The sequence below is a fragment of the Vipera berus genome (assembly GCF_964194415.1).
Source record: "Vipera berus genome assembly, chromosome: 9".
NCBI classification, from domain to species: domain Eukaryota; kingdom Metazoa; phylum Chordata; class Lepidosauria; order Squamata; family Viperidae; genus Vipera; species Vipera berus.
The window spans coordinates 14,554,536-14,572,963 of NC_138212.1; the positions used below are offsets into that span (position 1 = coordinate 14,554,536).

The following is an 18,428-nucleotide window of genomic DNA, read 5'->3' on the forward strand; positions in this document are numbered from 1 at the left end:
ATAGGAACATTTGCCTGACCCTTGACTAGGTTAAAAAGCATATTGAAATTGGACCTTGTCAATACTTGAATGGGAAATTGTCAAGAGAATTTTAGGCTGCTAGGCTGACTGAGAAGTTAAAAATGTCAGAAAAGGGCAATTGCAAACCATATGTGCATTTTTGCAAAGATAACGAGAGGCATGTTTCACCATGGGTCCAAATCCATTTTATTATTTTTGTGCAGCTGCCCATCTCACATAAAAGTGAACCTGGATAGCATATCACATTCAATTGAAAAACAGATAAAATGTATTAACCACAGTAAGGGAGCCCTTGCAAAATCTTTTAAGAGTACCTTTGTCTTTTCCAAGCTTTAATATATATTCTGTTACTGAAAAATATGTCTCCAAAACTTACCTGTAACTTAATTTGAAATATATTGTGCTTAACTGAAACCCCCCCATTTTTTTGCATCTTTCTGGTGGACTGAAACTTCAAGCAAACAAATGCAGAAGTTAGAGCTTGAATCTCTACTGTTTCATTCTGCAATGCGAAATAAGTGAATTAATATTTAACACTTTTTTGGTTGAATGCAAAGCCATTGGAGTCAGAATACTGGGAACATTTCAGAAAGCATATAAATATTTTTAAAACAATGGCTATATATTTTGCCCTCTGCATATCTGCTGCATGAAGGTATGTTACTTGGGAATAATACATTCTGTCATGATAACAAGCACCAATATCGCTTCAAGTAAAAAGTCTTGGTTTTCATATTAAAGAGTTGTGAATGGGGTTTCCTGTCAGTAGGAAAGATATTTTACCACTTTTAATCCAGGCTTCCCAATTGGAGAAACATCAGTTATTCTCAGGTGCTTTCTGTCTAAATGCTGTGGTATCTTGGGTTTTAATTAAATTGTACCAGGAAGCTTAGATAACGGAAAGATATTAAAGTGAAGTTGCCCTGCCATACATCTCACTCATACAGTAATATAATCCTTGTATAACTTTGGATACAAGCCTTAGGAAGTATCAATTTAGCAATAAGACTTTCCAAGCTGCTGCCCAATTCCAATTTCTTTCCAATTCTGCTACCCAAAATTCTAAAACACTTTAGCTTAATTTGGCCACCATCCACAGCAGTTGCTAGACATTGTGGACTTAAAACATCTGGTAATAACATTGGAAAAAGATCAATCAGAAAAGTTCATTTTGAAAGCTTGGAATACCTCTTGATGTATTTGGATATGTCTTAATTTGAATTAAAATGTTCTTATATTAGGGAATTGGATTTTTGTTTCAGAAGAGAGGTAGAATGTTTAATTTATAGGCTCTTGCTTTCTAGTTTACAGTGATTTCCTGAGATACCACTTGGAACAGCCAAGTAAATTTATGTACTGTACAGTAATTTGAATTCTGAAGTGTTTCTTAGAGTACAGGACTTTAGTTTTTTTTTCCCAGAGCTCCAATACATGTAAGACCAGCCCAAAACACATTTTGCCTGAAATAAAATGAGTTTGTTGGATACCATTGGACCAGATACCTATCGACTGCATTGAAAAATGTCAATGTGTTCTAATAGTTTTAGTCTTCCAAGACATTCCTATAGTCATCTTAATCCTGTTTATTTTGCTGTTCTTCTTTCAACGTTGCAAAGGATGGTGATTTTTTGTAGCCCATTATCCTCTGGCAGGCCTGTATAAACTATGAGCATTGGCTGTTTTCTGATTATTGTTCAGTACAATAGAGACTGGTCATTTAGTTTGCATGGTTCAGTATAAAAGTTAAACAGGAAAGTCTTATTTATGTTCCTATTCTAGAATATTGTTTCTCCAAATGTAGTTATTACATCTTTTTCATTGCAAAGGTTCCTCAAGAATAGTCAGTATTCTTTTGTAGTATCATACACTTAAGGGTCTTCCTATAATCAATCAAGCAAAGCTAAACATTTTCTCTCTGCATATTTATTGTATCTTAGCTATCTAATCTCATAGCTAAAACCTGTTAGAAACTTATCTATCCACTCTTCCATATCTTTGTAGATAATGAGCAAATCTTTACTTCTGTGAAGAATTAATGCATTGGTTTAATAGCTTTTGCATACCCTTCTATCTCCCTTTGGTATAAATATATATTGGCATAATTTTTTCTAGTATTTTGGGCATATAGATCTGTTCCTTGTTTGGAATACCTCTTGATGTATTGGATCGAAGTGTTGTAAATACTTATCTCTTCTGCAGCTTTTAAGTGGTTTCATTTGAACCTGCTTTTAAATCTGCCAGTTTTGTCCAAATTTGCTTGTGGCAAATTTGCTTATCTCTCTCTGCAAAGGTTGTTCTATAATCTACATTCTAAATGGACTCACTATAGCCATTCTAACTTCCTTTAACCTTGGTTAGCTCCATTAGGTCTTCATAATGCTTGAATGTCCCTACCTTATTTGTACAATTCCATGTCATTTTTTGTCTCAATGTCTTTTTGCTTTCTATACCTGCTGTATACCAGACAGATGTATTTGATATCAAAAGCATGAATATATAGTGAAGCACATAGCTACTGCTTGATGATGCTATAAATCTATACGTTTGTTTCACAATAATATTATAGTTTGCCATTGCCTTTTTCTGGGTTTGATTCTGAAGCTACTGAGTCCCGCTTTGTTTCCTTGTTGCCCTTTTGACTTTACCTGCAAAAGTGAATCTCCTGCTCCATCCAGCATTCCTTTCAGCATCAGTGAAGCTACCAAGACCTCCCACCATGTCAGGTGAGAGAAGAAAGTAATTGACATTGTTTTTCATTGTGACAGTGGCTGCAGTACTGTATCCCAGGTTTACCTGTCCATTATAGGTTGGTGCTTCTACACAAGCACACTTAGGTGAGAATGGGGCAAGGTGTGTGAAAGGTCTGTGGTTGATGACACTAAAGGAAAATGTAGGTGGGTTAGCTGATGACTTGCCTAGGGGAGGCTGGTTGTGATGCAGAAGTACCCCCAAGATCAGTGCCAGGTTTTTGGATGGTAGGACCAGAAGGTTGAGTGATGTGTTGGAGTTCTTTGGCTTGGCGACCAACAGAGTTGAGGGAGATAAGGTTGGTCTGTTTGTGTGTGTGGAATAGGCTAGGACTGACAAAGCTGTTGTAATGATGGACAAGGGGAATAAGGCAAGGGAATAAGACTTCACTTGGGGAAGGTGAACCTTGATGCTTGGTATTGATGTTATCTTCCAGTCCCTTTCAGAGATGTGTTTGCCCGTTTCAGGAGTGGCATTAGTTGTCAATCAGGATCAGGGTGGAGGTATGGCTATAGTCATCTGAGAAACCCTTATGGTCTTCAGGGGTGCTGCTTCTGGGTATGAAGCCTTGCTTGACAAATAGGACTGTAGGAATCTAAAGTGGTTGTTGCTTGTGTACCAGCTTCTCTGCTGCACAGTAACCTCCCTCTTTACTAGGGCTGCTTCAGACTGTGGCTGGGTTAGCAGTGGAGTTTTCCAGGCTTTGTGGGGGGACTTTAATTTGTCTTCCTTGCTCATGGATTTCGAGGCAGTTCAGGAGCAACTGGACCTGGTAATTGCTGGTCTAATAAAGAAGGTTGTACTTTAGATGTGACATATCATGGGGCAGGAGCAATGTGATTTGGGATTGGAACATGTTACAGTCCTTTGTCAGACATATAACTTCTTAACTGGCTTTGGCATTCTCTGGTCCCATGCTTCCAGAGTTGCCCGGCTATCTGGGAAGAGTTTAAACCTGTTGGCCTGATCAAGTGTACAGGATCCCTGATACGATAAGCTTGACCATCTATCTTTTAGATCCCTGTTCCTGCTTGATTAAAGTCTCCCAAGAAGTAACAGGTGAATGGGTCCATGCAATGGTGAATGTTTCTCTGCAGGAGATAATGGTTCCATTTGTCTTTCTTCTGCTGAAGAAATCATTACTGAACCCAATGGATCTAGACAACTGTTGTCCAGTCTCCACCTTTCTGTTGAAAAGGTGGTAAGCCTGCAGCTCCAGGTGGGCCCTGAAGAAGGAGATTAGACCCCTTCCAGTCAGGATTTGGGTCTGACCATAGACTGAGATGGCAATGATTGTACTAATTAAAGACCTTTGGTCAGCCCATCTTGGGAGTAGCGCATTCATCTTGCTTTGATCTCTCAGTAGCTTTTAGGGTCATCAGTCTTGATATCCCTCTGGGCTGGCTTTGGGAAGTAAAAGGCACAGTGTTACATGGCTCTCCTTTCTCTGGGCCCACTTCCAGTCAGTGTTAGTAACATCCTAATGAGATCCAGTGGAACATCTCTTCATTTGATAGATGTTGCTGTCAAAAGTTCCCCAGGGAGCTGTGATAGTTTGCATATTCAGTCCTAGCATGATTGACTGTGGGTTTTAAGACCCATCCAGTTCCAGAGATTTTAAAACGTTTAACTTTGTCTAGGTGTTTGCTTCCCCAGTGGGAGCTAGTGCATAATTTGGTGGTCCTTCTGGATCACGATTCCTTGAAGAGCAGGTAGTAGTCATGTCTAGGTGGATATTAGCACAGGTTGCACAACTACATCAACTCCTGGACTGAAAGACTTTGCTCATAGCGATTGATGCTTTAGTTCCCTCCTATTTGGATTACTATATTGCATTCTGCATGAGATTGTTGTGAAGAACATTTTGAAGTTTCAGCTGGTCCAGAATTCAGTAATATGGGCAGTTTGTTTTTCCCCATATAACACCACTCACTACTCATGAGCCTTGACATCTGAAATGGTAAAAGAGGAAGTGAAGAAGAAAGACTCCACATCCTATACTGACTCCTAGTCTGTGTGAGTGTGAGAGAGAGAGTTTGTGTGTAAAACATACTTTTTTCTGTTAGACATAAGCTGACTGGCCTAGAAACTGGATCTTAGTAGCTGAATCAGGAATCTACAATGATGAGTCCAGCAGGCCACTTTAGGAGACAAAGATACATGGCACTCCCAATTCTGCCATCGAAACTTTTGCTGCTATTCCTGTCCTGTCTACGGTATATATGGTCAAAGTCCACTACTTCACCCCGGGTTCATGTGGGGCCAGCTTCTGGAATAATGCTGATAGGGACAGGAACTTAGATGTGGATTCTGACCATGTGTCTCTTAGATCATTCACTTATCAAACCATCCACAGAAACTTGGTGATATCACAGTGGCTTTTATCAGCACAGCTCATCTCCAGCCATGTTTTGGAACAGTGTTCCCTAGCCTGGCTTACCTCCAGGTATGTTGGCTTACAACACAGAATGCTCCTAATCAGCCAATACTTCTGGTAAGAGTCAGGCTGGGAATGACTGAAGTTGGATTTGATTGGACTTGAAATAAACTGGAAGCAGCATTCAAAATTAATGGTTAGTTCATTATTTATTTCAAACAAATCGTGTGGCTTCACATAACAAAGGAACCATACGCTACCCATACGGATTGCTCCACAACTTCCTAGGCCCCACGCAGATGCCTACTTGATGGTTCAGCTGTTGTCTCACTTAAGCAGGTATGCCTTCTTGTCAAGATCTGGGCAGACACAAGCAGTCCCTAAGTTTCTCATCATCTCAAACTACAAACACTGGCCTTCCTTCTACCTTTTGCACCCCAAGAGAAATTCCAGGTGGATAGACGAAGGACCCGGTTCCCCGATTTCTCTCGTTCACGATTTGCACCCAGAGGGAAATGCTGGCCAGCTTTAGCGTCGCTCCCCTTAAAGGTAAAGGTAAAGGTTCCCCCGCACATGTGTGCTAGTCGTTTCCGACTCTAGGGGCCGGTGCTCATCTCATCTCCGTTTCAAAGCCGAAGAGCCAGCGCTTGTCCGAGGACGTCTCCGTGGTCATGTGGCCGGCATGACTAGACACCAAAGGCACACGGAAGGCTGTTACCTTCCCACCGGAGTGGTCCCTATTTTCCTACTTGCATTTTTACGTGCTTTCGAACTGCTAGGTTGGCAGAAGCTGGGACGAGTAACAGGCGCTCACTCTGTTACGCGGCCCGCCAAACTGCCGACCTTCTGATCAACAAGCTCAGCGTCCTAACCCACTGAGCCACGCGTCCCTTACCAGGAGGCATAAGCCAAGCAGCGCGCACTGGAACATGGGTCGGGGCGGCTGGCGGTGCGTTCTCGCCGCCTCTTCCCTACGGCTTCCTCCCCCGGCAAGTGGGGGGGGGGGAGGGAGGGAACCATCGGCCTGCAACCTCTAGGGGGCGCAGCGCGGGGCCGGTCGGAGTCGGCGGCGGCGGCGCTTCTGTTTGGTTCGTGCCCGCGCAGCTGCGTGGGAAAAAGGCAAAAACAGGCGAGGCGGGTCTCCCGGGGAGAGGCGGCTCTCTTGCCGCAGAGAGGCGGCCTTGCCCTGCGAGACCGGGGCCCTTCTCCCGCCCTGCTGCTGTGCTTTTCGCAGCCTTTTTGGGGCTTTCCGACCAGCATCCTCGGGAAGGAGCAAGAGGAGGTCGGTAAAAAGAGGAGAGGGGGGACGGGGGGGGGGGAAACGGGGAGGGGGCGCATCTGGAGGAGGGGAAAACTGGGACGCTGCAAGCCTCCCTGTCTTCGGGGAAGAGGCGAGAGAGTCGCTGGGCAAAGCCCATCTTCCGAGCCTGCCCGGGAGCCTAAACGCGCGTTTGCACTCGGGTCTTCGCGCGTCCTCGTGGTTTCCTAAACTCTGAATGGTTCCAGCCGGGCGGGTCCGCGCGGAAAAAGGCAAAGCCGCTTGGAGTTGAGCGGGTGGGGGGAACCCAGGCGAGGACGGGTGTGTCGCGGGGGTGGGGTGTTTCTGCTTTGGACTCCAAGGCGAGAGTAACTTCTGCTTAGAATTGCGCCTCAGGAGAAGCCAAGGGGTCAGCTTCTCTCGAAGGAGGTAGGTAAAAAAAGAAAAAAAAAAGGACAGTTTCCCCTTCCTTTGCAGCTCGTGTCCAGTGGGGAAATGTACGGCGCTGGGCTTAGCAGGACTTACTTGGGAATAACCCTGGATAGGAAAGATTGTCTACTTGCCACTTTGGGGGGCGTTGGAACTTTCGCCCGTCTGTTGCAAGCTTGTCAAAATTCATGCCCTCCCAACGGTGCTGGACTTTAAGGTCTCTTGCCCTCCGGGCCACCTGGGCCCTGGTGGCAGCTATAGTCCAGCATTCCTGGAGGGCAGCTAAGCGTCTTTCTTGATAACTTCACCTTTTCTCCAAGAGAGGAGGATTTGCTCAGACCCGTACAAGTTGGTGCTGGATGGGTGCTGTTTGGTTACTCCCAGCCTGGGGTGTCTTTGGATTCTGAGAACATCTTGTGGAGAAGGTTGCTCTGCCTGGCTTTCTGTGACTTAAGACCAGTGGTGGGATTCAAATATGTGAACAACTGGTTCTCTGTGGGGATGCCGCTTCCGGAAGTCCATTCTGGGCCTGGGTAACAAAAAATTAGCTACCGGTTTTACCGAACTGGTACTAACTGGCTGAAAACCACCACTGCTTAAAGCCATCAGCCTACTTCACACATTATCTAAGCCGTTGTGTGATTTAGGGCTTCGCTTACTTGCCCGCCTCAATAGCTTTTGAAGTCTCTGGAAGCAGTCTGGGCTTCTCAACTGTGGGAAATGTGGGAAGAAAAATGATCCTTTTCTTGCCTTCCTCACTCGGTAACCTTTTGATGTGGGGGAAAGTGTGGGTTGACAACTATTCCACCCTTTATCGGCTGGACATTCTGGGAGCTGTAATCCAACACATACTGGGAAGGTTTGGAGAAAGCTAGTTAAGCTGGAGAGACCTAAGAAAAACAAACTGCAGCTAGGAAAATTTCAGTGGCTTTTTAATGCAGCCTGAATCCCAAAGCATGTATATTAAAATCAGTGGGGAAGAGGAAGGTTCTTTTAAGTTTGCGCACAAATTCTTGAATTGCTTCTAAGGAAAATCCAAGCACACACACACCCTCCTCCTTTCCACCATGTAGAGTTATGTAACTGGGTGGTGTTCTTCAGAGCTAGTCTGGCTGTTTTGAAAAAGGTGCTACTGTCTTAGTGGTGATGTTTTTCTTAATCGAGTGGCACTTAAATCTGCCTGTTGCTATATGAACTTGGGTGGCGGTTGAGATTATGAAAAGAGAACAAGAAAGCTGTAGCTGATGCTTCTCCTTCACCTTCTGCTAATATTACTACTACTAATAAATAATAATATACCTTGAACACCTTCAAAGAACAGCATTTGCCGGGTGCTTGGGAAGGGTAAGTCTAAATATCTGACTGACTGGGTGATCAGTCATAATAACAATAATAATACTCTTTTTCTCTCTAATACTAAAAGTGACATAGAGGATTATTATTCAAAAACCAGAAAGCTGTTTCAATGTCATGGTATATAGCAGGGGTAGGCAACCTCGGCTCTTTTATGACTCATGGACTTCAACTTCCAGAATTCCTGAGCCAGCTTGTCTTCAGTTTGGCTGGCTCAGGAATTCTGGGAGTTGAAGTCCATGAGTCATAAAAGAGCCGAGGTTGCCTACCCCTGGTATATAGCATGAGACTGGGCAAATGTGCTGACTTTGGTTTTGGGCATGCCTGCCTTTTATTTAGTTAAAGGGATCGCGCCATTGTTGCGCCAGTGGTTCTTCTTTTATAAAAGGGACTTTTCCACGGTTTCTGGGATTTAAATCTATCTTCTACCTAAACCACCTCTGCAGATAAGCTAAGACTGCAGCTTTCCAAATTCCCAGTGGAGCTTTAGGAGAGGGGTGGATGAAGACGAGAGGAAGACATTAAATTGGCCAAGACAAAAACAAAATTTGAGAGTGGCAGTAATGGGAGTCAAAATTCAACTCATCTGGGAAGGACCCTCGTTGGGAAAGTACGTCATGCAAGAAACCAAAAGAAAATTATGCTTTAATATTATTTTATTATTTATTTTTGATTTTTCAGTCCTTTATTATTATTATTTTTACAAATAACCCAAAACAGCGAGCATACCTAATCGTCCTTCCTCTTCCCATTTTCCACAACAATAACAACAACCCAGTGAGGTGGGTTGGGCTGAGAATGACTCACCCAAAGTCCCCCGGGCAGATTTCACACCTAAGGCGAGAGCAGAACCCAATTATTATCCTGCATTGATGAGAAAATATTAGAGAATCCAAAAGAATTTCAGGAAGGAAACTCAAGATTGGTCTCCCAACTGATCTGATTCTTAGTGATACAGAATGACCTTTTGTGGGTAGAATATAACCTAACATAATGGAATTTTTTAAAAAAAAATCTTAGAAAAACCTCTGCACTTTTCAAAGCACTGAAATATTCTTCTTAATATGCTACTTCTCCAGGTGTAGGACAGAATGGAGTGTGTTTTCTTTATGTGCTGAGTTCTCCATGTGTAGAACAGAATGTGGCAGGCTTTCAAACCAAGTGCGAGGGTGAAGAAAATGATTGCATTTAATGTGGTATTTTCCCACCTTCGGGGGAAAATTAGTACAGGTTGTGCTGCTGATTCTCAACTCCTTTCATCTTGCCTTCCACCTGTCACTGATCAAAGAACCTGGACTTTGGCAGAAATCTGAAAAACCGGTTCCTCCATGGGATTATTGTTGCGAGCTGCCCTGAGTCTTTTGGGAGATAGGGCGGCATATAAGTCCCATAAATAAATAAATAAATAAATAAATAAATAAATAAATAAATAAATAAATAAATAAATAAATAAATAAATTAGCCAGCCCCACCTATGCAGGTAGAAGGCATGTTTCTACAGACCCGCTCAGCCAAGGAACTTCAGCTGATGGGGTCCAGAATAACCTTTTCTGCCATGGCTCCTGCTCTCTGGAACATCTGCCCCCCCCCCGCCCCAGTCAGATCCACTCCCATCCTTTTGGCCTTCTGAAAGGCCTTGGAGACATGGCTGTGCCAACTAGTGTGTGGCAGAGATGGACGTGGCTGCTCTCTGTGTGTGCACCTTGCTCCCTCCCTCTCCATCCTGCTTAGCTTTATTTTAACTGACTTTTTAAATGGAAGGTCTTTAGTTAATGTTTTAATGTTTTATGCTGCATTCTATTCATTGTTTGCAAGCTGTCTACAGTCGCTTTTGCTGGGATACAAGATAGATAGATAGATAGATAGATAGATAGATAGATAGATAGATAGATAGATAGATAGATAGATAGATAGATGATAGATAGATAGATGATAGATAGATAGATGATAGATAGATAGATAGATGATGATAGATAGATAGATAGATAGATAGTTGATAGATAGATGATAGATAGATAGATAGATAGATAGATAGATAGATAGATAGATAGATAGATGTTCATTTTCCTCCAAACATGCATGCATGTTTAAGCACCCCATTATTATATTATCCTTTACAGCAGCTTTCAAGAGTTGATTTCAGTTCTTTACCTGGTGGCTCACCTATACTATTTCAGAGTCTTTCAGTGAGATGCACGCTGTTAATTAACAACCACTGGTCTACATAACAAGGTTGGTGTTTTCCAGACGAGCTTTACCAGAACCTTGGGTATCCTTGGTCTTTGAATATTCTGTCTAGAACATGTAAGATTTGACCTCAAAGCAGCTGCCATCCACCACCTACCTCATAGGGCTTGCAGGTCTAAGCCAACCTGGCTTTGACTATTTTACCTGATTATTTCAATTCAGACCTACAGTAATAAGCTTTCAAGATATTCGCTGGTTCTTTTCTCGTAGTGTTATTTTTTCTTGGGAAGTGCCCAAGGTCTTTGAGACTCAGGCTGTGTTCAAATTAAAATAAATAAATCAATGCGTTTAGGATCATGGGAACGAATTAAGGCTTCTGCAAACATTTCTGGCTATATTGTGTCAATCTTTTAGCTCCTTGCAGCATTGTTTAGAATAGATGAATGAGACATTATGAGTCAACTCCTTTTTTTTCCCCAAACCTCTTCTAGCTAGTTTCTTTTGTCACAGCTGTTTTGTTAGCAGGTTGCTAATTGAACAAATGTAGGCAGGCAAGCAGGCAACCCTGCTGTGTTCTGGGTTTTCATGTCTAAAAGATATTGCGGCCCCGGTTTTATACAAAGAGGTTGTCACCATTAGAGCCCTTTGTGGCTTGGGGTTGGATTACCTGAAGAGCCATCTTGTCATTTCTACCTATCCAGTTTGTTCAGACAGGTTGGGCTTGCTGGAGGTCCCAACAGCCAAGGAATGTTGGCTGGTTGGAACTAAGAGAGATGCCATAGTTCTCTGCCATAGTTCTGCCCTTGAGGAACATTCTCCCTTCAGATATCAGCATGACCCCTAGCCTGCTGACCTTTTGCAACATCATGGAACCTTCTTTGTGTGCCCAGGCCTGGGGCCCTGTGTCCTGGCTGTATGACCATCCATAGTAACAGTTTTACTTGGCGCCAAGTATATTTATTTGCTAACTTGTTTTTATGTTTTCTGATGTATGCCATCCAAAGTCATTGAAATCAGATAAAGAAAGATCCCAAGCAGAAAGGAACAAATAGCAGATGATGGGAGAGACCAGGCCCCACTGGTTGCCTGGGCACCCTCTGGATGCATGAGGACCACAGCTCTCTTGAGTCAACCCTGGTTGTGTTCACAGGACGTGCGTAAGCAGGTGCCTGCCCACCTGATGTTCTACTTTTGTGCGAAAATGGGATCATAAAGCGGTCAATGGTGCTTGGTTTGCTTGGGCCCCACAAAGCTGCAAGAAGCCGATGATTTGTTGCACTATTAATAGTGCCCTCCAATTGTTACGAAAACCAGGCTAACCGGGTCCGATCAGACAAGAAGGCAAAACAGGAGGTAGCGCTAATGAAGTTCTAGCATGAAGTGCAATTGTATCTGCTGAGTCGCTCTCAACCTGGTTAAAGTCTGACCTGCATGGACGTAACTGATGCTGATCGGCTTTGACCAGTTTTTTCCAGTGTACAGGAAAGAAGGAAGGAAGGTGAGTTTCTGAAGAATCTGAGCGAGGCATTATGCAAACTACATTCCATGTCTTTTTCTGAGTGTGTGAAGCAAAGAACAGGACCGCTTTCTTCGTTTAAAAAAAAAAAAGGTTTCACCTCCACCCCAGGGCTCTGTGGGGCAAAACCAGAAAATTGACTGGACTTGGTTAGCTGGTTTTTATAACAACCAGAAGGCACCATTAACTCTGCAGAAAATATTCAGCTGCACGTTCACAGATTTTCACTGCATAGGTTTTCTTGCTGAGAACAAAACCAAAACAAAACGGGCTTGTTAGGACCTGTTTAAACCCACCCAGAAAACCCACCCAGTTCCTGACTCTCAAATAATCTCATTGTAACACCAGATCCAGCCAATGGGTCCCCCAGGAAACCAGATTTTTAAAAAAAGAAATGAAATAAAAGTATTACACACACATATCCCCAAATCACTTGATAAATAAATAAATAAATATATAAATAAAATATAAAATATCAATAAAACCAAACGAAATAAAATAAAGCACAGCCCTAGTCCACAAAAGATCCCAATCCTGGTCGTGAATTTTAATCTGGCCTCACCAAATCACAGTGAATTTCCTTCAGCTGCACCTGCTGGATTCAGAGTAGACTCTGGGGGTGTTTTTCCCTTTAAGTGTTGCAAGACGCGCTCTGTTATTTCATGAAGCGATCTCAGCCAGTCGAAGAATTGGCCTGAGCACAGAATTAGCCATCTCTGGCAGGAGATGAAAAGCTGCCTTTGAAACTGTAAGGCAGGGGCGACATTTCCAGGAAGACTAAGGCTGAGTGGGGCATTGTTTGAAGGAAAATCAAAGCCAGGGTTTTTTAATTATTTCATCTGCAAAATATTTTATTTTTTGTCAAAAATACGATAAGACTTCCTTTGGAGATCTTTCATGTAGCTAGTTTTACATTCAAAACACTTAAAATATCCTGTCCCGGGTGTTGGTTATTAAATCATCAGAAAGTTTGCTGGTGTGGATTGGACAAATAGAAACCAAAAGGATATTTCACGATTGTTCAACCACATCCACTCAGGTGTGAAGGTGCAAATATCCTATTTCTGATTATGGAGGTTCCATTCTCACCTGCCATATGAATAAGCACCTGCAAACTGAATCAGTAGACCTCACTACCTTTTGTGTAGTAGAGAACATGCAAAATATTTCCAGGACCTTTTCATGAGTGACATTCCAGGTATGCTCATAGACTTCTATCCAACACTCTTTTGCTGTGTGGATTCTATACTGAAGGCGATCAGGTTTGAGCACCATCACTTTGAGATAAAATCTGAGTGTAATTTCTATTTACATAACCCAGACATGTCAAACACAAGGCCCAGGGGCCAGATCCGGCCCGCGAAGTGGTTTCATGTGGCCCGCAAAGCCATCCTGGAAACAGTGAGGGAACAGCCCACATGACTTTGGCCCTGGCCCAGAGACCCTCCTTCTGCCAGAGACCCTCAGATCTGTCCCACTCCTGCCCAGGCCCCCATAGGCACCCTTGATGCAAACGATGTAGAGCTGGCCACGCCCACTCAGTAGGCCATATGCACTGTAGCCACGCCCACCCAGTAGGCCACGCCCACCCTGGCCATACCCACCCGGCCCCCTGAGGGCAACCGCAATGCTGATGCGGCCAATGAAATTGAGTTTGACACCCCTGACATAACCCTTATTGAGTAGTATTTGAGAACAAAAAAGGGGAAAAAAACCCACTTTAAAATGAATGACAGGCATTCAGAGCTTTTTGTTAGCCATTGACCATTCTTTCCCTTCCTATTTTCTAAGTACCACTCCACTCCACTCTACTGGATTTGAGAAGGAGGCTAGAGAAGAGGTGTAGGTAGGAGATGACCAGTCTGAGCCCAAGGGAGGGGTCAAACACGTCATCAGTCTTGAGTCTCTTCACACCCACAGGAGATCTCGTTCCAACCCACCTTGAATTCCTGTGACTTTTATTTATCGCCAATTTGCTTGGACAGTTAGTAATTCAGATTCTTGTAGAGAGCTTAAGCTTGGAATAAATCTTTATCACCCATTCGAACTGCCTGGACCTCTTGATTTTCCTGGCGCTTAACAAGAGGAATTCATACAACTGGGCCCATCCAGATGAATTTTGTGGTTGGGTTTTCCTTCACTTTATAAAACAAGAGGTTTTATAGGTCTTTTGCTTGCCACTTTTTGAATTATCTTGAAAAATTGTTCAGTGACGATTGGCCGTCCAGTGATGAAGAGAGGGATAGAATCAAGATCACATAAAGTGTTAATACCACATTATAATCACTTGGTAAGGCCACACCTGGAATACTGCATCCAGTTTTGATCACCACGATGTAAAAAAGATGTTGATACTCTGGAAAAGAGTGCAGAGAACAGCAAGGAAAATGATTAGTGGGCTGGAGGCTAAAACATATAAGGAACGGTTGCTGGAATTGGCTATGTCTAGTTTAATGAAGAGAAGGACGAGGGGGGACATGATAGCAGTCTTCCAATATCTCAGGGGCTGCCCCAAAGAAGAGGGAGTCAAGCTATTCTCCAAAGCACCTGAAGGCAGGGCAAGAAGGAATGGATGGAAACTAATCAAAGAGAGAAGCAACCCGGAACTGAGAAATTTCCTGACAGTGAGAAAAATTAATCAGTGGAACGACTTGCCTCCAGAAATTGTGGACGCTCCAACACTGGAGGTTTTTAAGAAGAGTTTGGACAACCATTTGTCAGAAATGTTGTAGGGTTTCCTGCTTGAGCAGGGGGTTGGGCTAGAAGACCTCCAAGGTCTCTTCCTATTCTGTTATTCTGCTCATGTACCCTCTTGACCTGGCCTGCATTCACACAGCATGTTAAACTTGGTTAGTTTTAATCATGGCTTCTTTTTAATTGATTTGCAGTGTTCCATGAATCCAGCCTGTTTGGTTGGAGATTCCATGCTGTGTGTAAAACTGAAAAACAGTTTCTTAAGTATAGGCAGCCTTTGACTTAAACCGTTCTTTAGTAACCATTTGAAGTGACAAAGGCATTGACAAAAGTGACTTGTGACCATTTTTCACTCTTTCGGCCGTTGCAGCATCCCATAGTCACTTGATCAAAATGTGGATGTTTGGCAACTGGTTGCAGGTCATGTGATCCCCTTTTGCGACCTTCTAACAACAAGCAAAGTCCATGGGAAGCCTGGTTCACTTAACAACTACGTTACTAACTTAAAACTGCAGTGATTCACTTAACTATGGCAAGAAAGATTGTAAAACGGGGCAATATTCATTTAACAACTGTCTTGCTTAGCAACAGAAAGTTTGGACTCAGTTGTCATCAGTGAAAGACTACTTGTACCTAGGTTGAGTGTGCTATGTGAAGACAGTCAGCATGGCTGGCTTCTGTGTTTCACCAAGCCTGGGACTAATCTTCAGGTCTTGGAATCCAGAAATGCACAACTTGCTTCCAAAGCTCTCTGTTGTGACTCTGCAGCTGTTTGGGTTTTTGCTAGTGTGTAAGTTATTTTGCTAGTGTGTAAGAATTGAGGCCTTTGAACTGTGGTGCTGGAGAAGACTCCTGCGAGTCCCTTGGACTGCAAGGCGATCAAACCGGTCAGTCCTAGAGGAGATCAACCCTGACTGCTCTTTAGAAGGCCAGATCCTGAAGCTAAAACTCAAATACTTTGGCCACCTAATGAGAAGGAAGGAGTCACTGGAGAAGAGCCTCATGCTGGGAAAGGTTGAGGGCAATAGAAGAAGGGGACGACAGAGAATGAGGTGGCTGGATGGAGTCACTGAAGCAGTAGGCGTGAGCTTAAATGGACTCCAGAAGATGGTAGAGGACAGGAAGGCCTGGAGGAACGTTGTCCATAGGGTCGCAGTGGGTCGGACACGACTTCGCAACTAACAACAACAACAACAACAAGTTAGGTGGAGAGATCCCTATCCCAGGTGCCCCCCTCCCCCCTTCATGGGCTTTCACCCTCCTTATCATACTTACCCAGCTCTTAGAACCTCCCTTTCAAAACATTACACACTGTTTGTAGCCTGATAACGTTAGGGAAAACCCATGTTAGCTACAAGACCACCCAATCAAATATGCATGTCGTACTGGATATCAGACCGCCTTTGCCTAATTGTCAAGGCATTTGTGGGCACCTGTTTGCCATTAAGCTGTAACTCACACATGAGTTCTTAAAAATGTAAACAAACAAATCCTTCCTACTCCTTTTGATCAACTTAATTGTTTTTCTGCACGGTCTTCACTAGCTCACTTTACCTTGTTCCTAGCTCATTTTCCTAATTTGTACAGTATTACTCTTATTAGTTTATTTATAGAAGGAAAGCAGTTACAAACAATGGCATCTGCGAGAAAGAAATTAAAAAAAAAACTATAGATGGTGTCCTTCTGTCCCTACGCTAATAGACCAGAGCAGAAAATCAACCCCCCAGGAGGAGCAAAACTACTTTTATTGAGATTGGCTGTAATAACAGAACTTTATAAGTCTGATTATGCTGGAGCTTTTACTTCAATGAATTAGGGAGACCTCTGCCTGAGCTTCTTCAAAATGTTATTTCATTCTGGACTTAAAATGCTTCAGGCCTTTTTGCCAGGAAACTGTTCCTGCATATCTGTATCTTGGTGATATTCCACCCTCTTTACACCTTGCAATCTAAGCCCTACCCCTGTGCACAATGGGCATTAAAAAGCGACAAGGTCATGATTGTCATCTTGACTTTCTTTGCTTGCCTCTTACAGATATGCTTGCATAGAACAAATAGAAAGTTAATACGGTACTTTCTACACACCTAATAAAACAAATGAGCCATATTCCACGGGAATAAATCAAGATGAAAATCTTAGGACCTTTTATGCCAGTTACTATGCACCTTATATGGCAGATTCTCCTAGATACTTCAAAATAAAGCATTCCTCTCTTCTGGCCATCCAAAGTGTAGTTAGCAAGAATATTATTAATGAAGGCAGCACCATAATCTGGGGAAGTCTCTTGATCATCCTCTCCAAAACTATGGACGGTTGAGGGTGGGAATGCTTTCTTAAGGGAGATGAAGTTGATGTTCTTAGAACAGATGAGTATTATTACCATTAGTTTATTGACAGATAAAACAGATAAAATCAAGGGCATCTGGAGGAAGAGAATGAAAAAAGATGGAGATGGTGACATTGGATCATTCCTGCTCACCTCCCATTATGTGGAAGCTGCCATTACAGTTGTGAAGAGCTTTACTCCTGTATCTCTGCTTCAACTCTAAAGTGATCCTCTTGAGCAGGGGTCCCCAACCCCCGGTCCCTGGACCGGTACCGGGCCACGGCATGCCAGCGACCGATCCGCACAAACAAGCAAAGCCCCATCCATGGGGTGCAGGCAGCACACAAAACTATGCACTCCCCAGTCTGCGAAAAAACCTCTCTCCACAGAACCGGTCCCTGGTGCCCAAAAGGTTGGGGACCTCTGCTCTTGAGAACCCTGAGTGAGGTCAAACAAAACTGTGTGAACCCAGCCTCTCTACTTTTATCCTTTCCTTACAAGATCTTCATATGGTCAGCCCAGCCAGCCTTTCCTCCCCCAGTGCTTCCAGATGTGTCCGACTGCCAAGTCCATCACCTATATAGTTAACGTGGCAGGAGTTGGGGTCCAGCACATCTGGAGGACGTTTGATTGGGGAGAAGCATCGCCGACTTGCCTGATGCCATCACAGTCACCCATTTTGTTCATGGAGTAAATCTCCGTCAGTTTTTCCTGACATAGCTCCTTTCCGTTCAGAAAGTGGGACCTGACTGAAGAAGAGTTTTGAGGAAGTAACCAATATGCTGTGTACGACTTCTTTTGCTGTGCAAGAGGAAAAAGCTGCCAGAATAAATATGATGTCTGGTGATCATGTTCAAACTGGAGAATCTCTATCTACTGGAGGTTTGGGCAGGCTGCCTGAACAGCAGTTAAAGAAAAGAGCCTAGAGCTAATTCTTCTAGCCAGCCATGCTGCTCCTGAGTGGCCCAGACTGGGCACATTGCATTCTCTGCCTGTCAAATGGCACCCAGCAACGCGCTCCGGATGCTGAAAAGCTTATCTGGTCTCACTGCTGCCTGGTGAAAGACTAATCACGTGCATTGTAGCTGATGCCTCCCTTACGCAGCCAGCCCTGCACATTTGTCTTCTGGCTAGGAGAGAAAAACAAGCCTAGAGGGGGGAGGGGAGGGAAAAACCCAGCTGTTAGGTGGTGCAGATGTGCTGCAGCAGGCAGTCTTTTAGGAAGGATAATCGCTTCCCTGTCTCTCTCCTGTGGCTACACCAAGGCAGCCCCTGAGCTGAGCCCCTGTCATTTCTCCGGTAATTTTGTCCATCTCCATAAAGTTAGGAGCACTTCGTTTTTTTTCATGTGTGCTCCTGATTTCATTCCTGTACCTTTTTAGGCAATCCAAATATTTATCTTCATTCCTCCGAAGTGCTGTACAGTATCCTACGCAGTATTTTATCATTTGTGATCCAGGAAGCTTGTAAATAATTTTGCACAGGTAGTCCTTGACTTACAACGGATCACATAGTGTTT

The 18,428-nt window shown here is 43.5% G+C and overlaps 1 protein-coding gene across 6 annotated transcripts in view; it reads left to right on the top strand.

Annotated features, from left to right (window-relative positions):
- The first annotated feature begins 6,064 nt into the window (after window positions 1-6,064).
- LOC308672245 (membrane progestin receptor alpha-like) overlaps window positions 6,065-18,428 on the top strand; it is a 45,566-nt gene continuing 33,202 nt past the window's right edge. For 2 of the 6 annotated variants that reach the window (XM_081334984.1, XM_081334983.1), the window contains exon 1: window positions 8,430-11,871. Coding sequence is in view for 1 of the 6 variants with exons in the window: in XM_081334983.1 (XP_081191109.1) it covers window positions 11,818-11,871 (54 nt within the window). In the remaining 5 variants the exon portion in view is untranslated. Of the gene's footprint in view, window positions 6,429-6,467; window positions 6,834-7,987; window positions 8,178-8,429; window positions 11,872-18,428 lie in introns of those variants that run through there. The other 4 variants (XM_081334988.1, XM_081334982.1, XM_081334986.1 and 1 more) reach the window with 4 other exon arrangements.